The 8882-nt window shown below is 37.5% G+C and overlaps 1 protein-coding gene across 1 annotated transcript; it reads left to right on the top strand.

Moving 5' to 3' along the window:
* The first annotated feature begins 7074 nt into the window (after positions 1-7074).
* LOC126382118 (uncharacterized) lies at positions 7075-8653 on the top strand. The gene has a single exon (XM_050031865.1). The coding sequence runs from the start codon at positions 7300-7302 to the stop codon at positions 8632-8634; it is 1335 nt and encodes a 444-aa protein (XP_049887822.1). The 5' UTR covers positions 7075-7299; the 3' UTR covers positions 8635-8653.
* The last annotated feature ends 229 nt before the right edge of the window (positions 8654-8882 follow it).

An 8882-nucleotide genomic window follows, 5' to 3' on the forward strand; every position in this document is an offset into this window, starting at 1 on the left:
CTTGGAGCCGGCGAAATGGTTTCGTTGGATATTATTATGAAATGTTTAAGGTTTGAAAATTTAACGGTAAGTAAGTAGTTTTTAAACTTCCAAAAGGTTTTGGTTATAAAAGTGTGTTCAAGTGTGTAAAACATTGGTCAACTTTTTTTAATCGACTTCAAAAAGGAGGTTTTAGAAAGAAAGAAAGAAACATAATTTATAATATTATCTAAATAAAAGATTGTGATTGTGTTTATGAAATTAAAAGCACATTATGTATCTCGCAAGTCTCAAATTTGACTCGTGTATGTGAAATAGTTTTTGAACCATAAGGGGGTCAAAAGTGGCTCCAAATGGTTTGTGTAATATTACACACGGTGCTGCTCGCCAGTTCTGTAACTTGCTAAACTTGGCTTGACAATGCTCTCGCGTGTCTAGATTATAAAGGGATACCACAGTAACAGATAAAAAACAAAACACGGAAAAACACATAATTTACAATTTGGCTTAAATTTTGGCTTTTTGTTTTCAATTACACTTGATTGCATAATATATTATAAAGATGGTTACAAATTTCTTGATCTAAAACACATAAGCTTACGATTATACACAAAACGCTATATTATAGCTTTTTGATCTAATTTAAATGTCCTAAAAAAATATGTATCTTTTTAACCGCATTTTTTAAAGATTGTTTTTTAGATAGTAGCAAAAGAAACCATGACTGTTCTCGTATTAGATACACTCTCACCGCCATATTGGAAAAATGTGCCTTTTTCTTTAATCTATTGGATGAAAAATTACCGGCATGAGTTGCTTCTCTGTCTATAAAAGAAAATATTTTTAAACTAACCAACTTAAAACTCTTAAAACTCCTTTGCCCACAAAACGACCTCAATCTACAAACCCCATCCACTATCCAAGTTATTAAAATATTCCTTTATTCCGCAGATCGTGAGGCCCCATTCAAGTTTCCAGTTAGATGGTAAGAAGGTCCTCGCCACGGCCTCAGCAAACAATGGAAGCTCACAACAGAACCAAGTGGTGCACGCTGGTGCAAGTGAAAGAAGTTCTGCAGCGCAGTTCTGTTTACATAATTTTAAAATCTCGAAAGGAAGAAAGACAAAAAAATATTTTAATGCAAGTAATATACAATTCTCACGACTGTGTTGGATTTAGTAAGTTTATTAATGTGATCCACTCAAAATGATATTTTTTGACGAGACTTATTGTAGATTTGCCGCTGATAGCATTAACTAATTGGCCAGACACATGGAGAGCGCCAAGGGCTCTCACCCGGTACAAAATTTAGGACAACAGGCCTGAGGGTGCCCAGGTGGGCATGAACCTCGGCTCAGGACGTCGTCTGAGAGGATAATATTTGAAATAATTAATCGACCCTAGGGGGTCGATAGGATAAGTGCTGAATCTGGGAATCGTCGCCGCGCCGGCGGGGTCAGTATCGGGGTCCTATGTTCTGTAGTGCAGGTCTGTTATTAATTTTAAAATCTCCTTTTAAAATGCCCATTGAATGACACTAGGGAACAGCGAAAACGGAAATTATTAGTGCATTTCTCACGACTGGCTTTCACAAGCCAGTATGACGATTATTATGATAGTCCATTCTTCTGTCAGTGCTAATATTTAATGTGCCCCACTCAAAATATTTCCAATTTTAAATTACATTTATAAAAATGCACCTGAAAAAAGAAAAAGTCATCAAAATCGGACTTGAACCTACATTGCTACCGCAACGCTGTTGCCAGTGATGTGGTTCAAACCTGATTATGGCCTTCGTGGTGACGTCTAGACCACAGAACCAGAAGGTCCGATCAGGTCAATTAATTGGATTAAATTTTCTAAATTGTTATTGACTTGCGTCTGGATGTTTATCTACTAACCCACCAACTAATGTTGTGAAGTATGCTGTGTGTATACTATGATTTAGGAGGCGAAACCTGAGTCATGTATCCAACATAACTATTTGACTGGGTCAAGAATAAATTATAAAAAAATGCTAATGTTTATAATAATATTTATAAATTGGCATTAGAAGTCTGTGAGGGTTGATGAGGTTGGTAATCCATATGTTAGAAAAATAGAGTTTTAGACCTAAAAAAAAATATATTCGTAGAATAGAATATATTTTTTTAAAATAGAATAGAAATTGTTTATTATAAATGGACACCACACATTAAAACAAGACAAGACAAGACTTTATGTAAAAAAGCTTATTATAAGATTAATGACTACCTAAATGATAAAAATGTCTGGTATTGAATGTGTTCCTCTAGTTATTAAACAACTTGTAATTGGTTTTTAAAAGATGTGTTGCTGTTGCAGTTTCTTGTCATTTCTTCTCCTCAGCCATAACACCTTGCGAAATGACGTAAATTCAAAAATGTTACATTGACCTTCAACAAGTTTATCCATGATAATTACGTTGAATTAATGATTCTGATTCTAATAACATCACATAAAAAATAAATAAATTCACAAACAATTACAAAAAGCATAGAAGATGTTCATTAGAATGATCATAAGGTGGTGGTGGACGTCCTGAGATAAAAGAGCCTCAATCAGCACAACATCGACTAGTCTGCAGCTAGTTGGTGCGTCTCTATAATCTTTCATTTTTGACATTGATATTGCTCAAGGGAGTTACTTAAATATAAAAAGGCCACATAGAAGCAATTTGACATTTGCGCATATAAAAGCAAATGAGCAATGTCAAGAATTGTCAAATAGCAATTTGAATTGCTTTGATTTAGCCTTTTTAAACCCCATGATTTCAAGACCGTTCAAGAGAGCCGCTAGCAATCGTTAAGCACTTTACCGCAAATCGTTGAACATAAAACCTTTTGTATTTTTTATTTTCTTTACAGAACAAAGAAGACACATCAACGGTTTACAGCTTCTTGCAGACTTTCTTCCCTTGGCCCCTACCCGGGTCACAGACTTGTTTAATTTAGTCTGTCTTCAGACACTTAAGTAGTCTCCATAGAACTATTTGAACTGAATGGCGCATTTTTAAGATGTTCGTTTCAACTTGTTATATTAGAGGTTTAGATTAAAGCTGAGAATAAATAATGCTATCTCTCCGTCCCCCACCATTTAGTACCGGCCGTGGAGCGTTTACCTCACCCCGAAATGACCGAAGCCGCTGAGAAGTAAGTGGAAGCACACAGACTATTTGATTTGTTCGCACTTACGCGTTGCACCCCGATACCGACCCCGCCGGCGTGGTCGACGATTTCCCTCATTCAGCGCTTATCGCTATCGACCCACTAGGGTCGATTAATTCTTTCAAATATTTTTCCTCTCAGACGACGCCCTGAGCCGAGGTTCGCGCCCAACTGGGCACCCTCAGGCCTGTTGTCTTAAACGTTGTACCGGGTGAGAGCCTTCAGCGCTCCCCCTTTGTCCGGCCAAGTAGTTAATGCCATCTGCGGCAAATCTACAATAAGTCACGTCAAAAAAAAAAAAAAAAAAACTTACGCGTTAGAAGATGCAGAAATCAGAATCATTTATTCAACGTAATTATCACGGAGAAACTTGTTGAAGGTCAATGTAACATTTTTGAATTTACGTCATTTCACGAGGTGTTATGGCTGAGGAGAAGAAATGACAAGAAACTGCAACAGCAACACATCTTTTAAATCAATGATAAGCTAAAGTAAGCTTCATGTGAGCTTTTTTATTCTCTGACAAATTTAAAATATTATCTGGTATTCCTTGTATTGTAAGTATGCCTTTCACAGTTTCTCGTACATACATAATGTTTTCATAAATATATTGACTTGCGGCCGTCAGTATATTTATTTCTTTAAACAGCTCCCTTAAAGAGTCCCGACAACGCAGATTATAAATAGCGCGAACTGCTCTTTTTTGATGCAAATGGAATTATATTGTCTCTGCGTACCCCGATGGGAAATAGGCGTGAGTTTATGTATGTATCTATGTGGGATTCGGGTTTGCTCAATTAAACAGTCTAGTACGGTTCAAACACTTATTTTTATTTTATTCTCTCCGTATTACACCACCATCGTTTTCCGTCCGCCATCCGCTATATCTCGACTCTCAAGAAACAAGAAACAAGAAACAAGAAACAAGAAACAAGAAACAAGAAACAAGAAACAAGAAACAAGAAACAAGAAACAAGAAACAAGAAACAAGAAACAAGAAACAAGAAACAAGAAACAAGAAACAAGAAACAAGAAACAAGAAACAAGAAACAAGAAACAAGAAACAAGAAACAAGAAACAAGAAAAAAGAAACAAGAAACAAGAAACAAGAAACAAGAAACAAGAAACAAGAAACAAGAAACAAGAAACAAGAAACAAGAAACAAGAAACAAGAAACAAGAAACAAGAAACAAGAAACAAGAAACAAGAAACAAGAAACAAGAAACAAGAAACAAGAAACAAGAAACAAGAAACAAGAAACAAGAAACAAGAAACAAGAAACAAGAAACAAGAAACAAGAAACAAGAAACAAGAAACAAGAAACAAGAAACAATAAACAAGAAACAAGAAACAAGAAACAAGAAACAAGAAACAAGAAACAAGAAACAAGAAACAAGAAACAAGAAACAAGAAACAAGAAACAAGAAACAAGAAACAAGAAACAAGAAACAAGAAACAAGAAACAAGAAACAAGAAACAAGAAACAAGAAACAAGAAACAAGAAACAAGAACCTACTTAGTTTTAGTGAGATTGCTGAAACGAGTTGCAGAAGTCTTGAGAATGTCAACGACAATGTTATTCGAAATTCGCCGCCTCTATGGCTAGAGTAATCGGCTTTACCGTCGATTACTCTAGCCATAGAGGCGGCGAATCAGCACGCGACACCAAACACTTAAGAACCCCGATACCGTCCTAGCCAGCGTGGTCGACGATTTCCCTCATTCAGCATTTATCGATATCGACCCATTAAGATCTCTTTCAAATATTCTTCTTCTCAGACGACGCCTTGAGCCGAGGTCCGCACCCAACTGGGCACCCTCAGGCCTATTATCTTAAATTTTGCACCAGGCCTTCAGCGCTCTCCATTTGTCCGGCTATATCTCGACTCTCAAGAAACAAGAAACAAGAAACAAGAAACAAGAAACAAGAAACAAGAAACAAGAAACAAGAAACAAGAAACAAGAAACAAGAAACAAGAAACAAGAAACAAGAAACAAGAAACAAGAAACAAGAAACAAGAAACAAGAAACAAGAAACAAGAAACAAGAAACAAGAAACAAGAAACAAGAAACAAGAAACAAGAAACAAGAAACAAGAAACAAGAAACAAGAAACAAGAAACAAGAAACAAGAAACAAGAAACAAGAAACAAGAAACAAGAAACAAGAAACAAGAAACAAGAAACAAGAAACAAGAAACAAGAAACAAGAAACAAGAAACAAGAAACAAGAAACAAGAAACAAGAAACAAGAAACAAGAAACAAGAAACAAGAAACAAGAAACAAGAAACAAGAAACAAGAAACAAGAAACAAGAAACAAGAAACAAGAAACAAGAAACATTTATTGAGAAGCTGTGTAGGTACATACATGCAGGTGTCAAACATTATAAAATTGTCTCAACAGCATGTCCATGTCGGACGTACAATATTACAAATAATGTCAGTATTGAGCATCAAGGAATTAAGTAAGTACCTAATAATTTGTCACATTTTAAACATTTGTCAATTTTAAATATCATTGTTGTTGAAAATATTCATTCAAGTCATAAAATTCCATATCAACTAGCCAATTTTATAGACTTTTTTTAAATGTCTTACCCTCTAACAATTTTATCTCCTTCCCTTCTCACTCAGACTCCTTCACTTAATCTATCATCCCTTCTATACTCTTTACCTTCCGTACTACTCAGCTACACGCCTACATGGTGTGTGGACACGTTAGATGGTGTGCCATCTAACTCCAACCATCTCAATAGTGAGAATTTAGTATAGATAGTACGGGGTGGGTAGGCCCGCTACAAGGTGGACCGACGATCTGGTGAAGGTCGCGGGAAGCCGCTGGATGCGGGCAGCGCAGGACCGATCGTCGTGGAGATCCTTGGGGGAGGCCTATGCCCAGCAGTGGGCGTCATACGGCTGATGATGAGTACGGGGTATGACTAATCCGTAGTTGTCCAGTTGTTAGAACGCTTGCCTCACACTTTGAGGTCGCAGGTTTGAATCCAGCATAGGCCTAAACAAATAACTGTCGAATTTTTTTTCAAATTCATGTTTGGATCATAAATTATTTCACTTACTCAAGTGGAGGAAACTCACGTTTCCGAGAAATGCATTTTCGGAGGTATGTGACTAACCTGTATTAGGCTGTTTTCCCTTCACGGGTTGGAAGGTCAGACAGGCAGTCGCTTCTGTAATAAACCGGACCTGTCAAATCTTCAGGTTAGGTAAGCGGACCATGTGAAAAGCGGGATAATGCTAGGGGATGGGGATGATGAATACGGGGTGTGACTGAGGATACCGCTAAAGCTAAGTTGTATACAGTTACCAGGACGGTTAGATACTTACTGATGTAAGTACGTAGTCGTTATATTTATTTATTTATTTTATTTATTTTTATTTATTTATTTATTTACACAGACCAAAATATTATTATTACAGGCATAACTAGTTATGTCAGCCCAGCCCTTAAGGACTGTAGGCACTATAGCCGTGAATGCTTGATCAGCACATCAAGGGTGGCATAATTCCTGGAACCTCTGCATAGATAAGCACTTAGCGTAAGACTAGTTTAAGCACAATTGACATTCGTGTCGCGCATCCAACTTTGTACGCACGTCTCACATAGTTAATAAAAGTAAATTAGTGAAGTACAATCTAATTTTTGTCTTTTTAAAAAACTAATCCCCTGCTCCCTAAACTTGACTGGCGCAGCCGGTAGGATTCGCTGTTCTACCCGTGCTACTCGCGCTATTTCGCGTAAAAATTGGACTAAAATCGTCTGGTGCTGTGAAAAAAGGTGCGGGAGCGACGGACTAAGCGAATCTTACGAACAAATAAATTTGTCAACTACGGGACTATACTGTGAAGTGGATATATTCAGAGATGGGTGTCGTTCGGGCATGGTGAGTAAAACTTTTCGCCTTCCTTACTATCCCTACTACGTGTACTTGAGATCGAACCTTTCTCATTTCAAACGTGATCTGAATTAGTTAATTTAGTTAAGTTTACCTGTATTAAGATTGAAAATTGTAATACTTACTTGTAACATTGAGATTGATATTCATCATTTTTAAATAAAAATCTATTAAGTAATATAATATTTTAGTGATCGAAGTAAATCTAGCAATTTTCCGACATGGCGGAGGTCAATTTAAGGATCATTCCTAGTGAATTTATTAAAATAATTCCTATGTTTAATGGCGATGGACGGCACATAAACTTATTTTTAAGGAAATGTGAATACATTATTGAAAGGTTTCGAGGTGATCAAGCTCAAAATGAGTATGTTATGCAAGTAATCACGAGCAGGCTTACTGATAATGCAGCTGCGTTGATTAGCGAGCGTTCGGATGTAGAGACGTGGGCGGAATTCAAGGAATTACTGCAGATACACTTTGGGGATCCGCGCAGTGAAGAGTGCATTGCCATGACTTTAGAATCGCTAAAGATAAAAACAGGTGAAACTTACTTAGAATTTTGTAACCGTGTGAAATCGATAAGGGCCAACCTTATTGCTAAGGTTAACTTGTTGGATGATGTTCAAATGAGGAGTAGTAAAATTACTATTTATAATAAATTGGCGCTTAACGTCTTCTTGTTTAACTTGCCGGAAAATATGGTCAGGATTGTACGACTCCACGGACCCAATACGCTGGAGGACGCCCTCAGCGTGGTACTCGAGGAAGTGAATTTTCACGAACAATATCAGGCTAAAAATAAAACTAACACATCTGCGATTGCTAAGCCTCAAGCGCCCCTCGTACCTACCCCGCAACAATCCACCTCATTTGTCTCAACACCTCAGTTCAAATTTGGCAATAATTTACCTGTTCAGAACCAGGGTTTTGGTTCACGAACCTTTATGCCCAATCAAAACACAAATACTCAAAATCAATTTAAATTCGGCATCCCTCAATTTAAATTTGGCATTCCCCAGTCTAGATTTCCAATACCGCATCAATTCCAAAATCGTCCAGTACAGACTACACAGTTTGGATACAGGCCGCAGTTCAACCCGCAAGCAGGTCGCCCTGCACCCTATGGCTATAGACCAGTAGGCTTACAACAGTTACCCCCTATGCGACCTCAACAATTCGGTCAACAACAAGGTTATAGACCTCCACAACAAGTTGCTCAACCGTCATTCCCCTCGGATGTTACCATGCGCACCGCACCCCCTTTGAAACATAGCTTCCATGTAAATGAAACCGAACTTTATGAAACCGATTACCCGTATTATATGGAAGACCCTTACGTACCTGAGTATAACTCATACAATGAAGACTCTTCATATTATTATAATTCGTGTTCATTTGATACAGACGAACAATGCACGCCCACGCTCGCCTTAGAGGAAGCGAGTGCAGATAAGACAGAATGCGCTATGAGTGCATACGACTCCAACCAAGATGATAACAAGCAGACGCGAAATTTTCACGTACACGCCTCGATAGGCGCGAGGAAAAAATAGAGTTAAATTGTGATATAAAATTGAAGTTGCCATACATTTACTTACCCGAGATCGATTCAAAATTTATGATAGACACCGGTAGTACACGTTCATTTATTAGCCCACAAAAGGCTTATCGGTACTTTCGGGATTACATTTCCCAAGAACCGTTTGAAGTCATAAGCACCCACGCTAGTTCACACCATGATCAAGTAATCGAAGTCCCATTAATGACTACGTTCAAAAGTCCAGCGATACATAAATTCTAT

The sequence above is a fragment of the Pectinophora gossypiella genome, chromosome 3 (assembly GCF_024362695.1).
Source record: "Pectinophora gossypiella chromosome 3, ilPecGoss1.1, whole genome shotgun sequence".
Classification (NCBI taxonomy): Eukaryota; Metazoa; Arthropoda; class Insecta; order Lepidoptera; family Gelechiidae; genus Pectinophora; species Pectinophora gossypiella.

Excerpts from the sequence above, each read along its gene's own strand:
- LOC126382118 (XM_050031865.1), top strand. The coding sequence starts at position 7,300 with ATGGCGGAGGTCAATTTAAGGATCATTCCTAGTGAATTTATTAAAATA.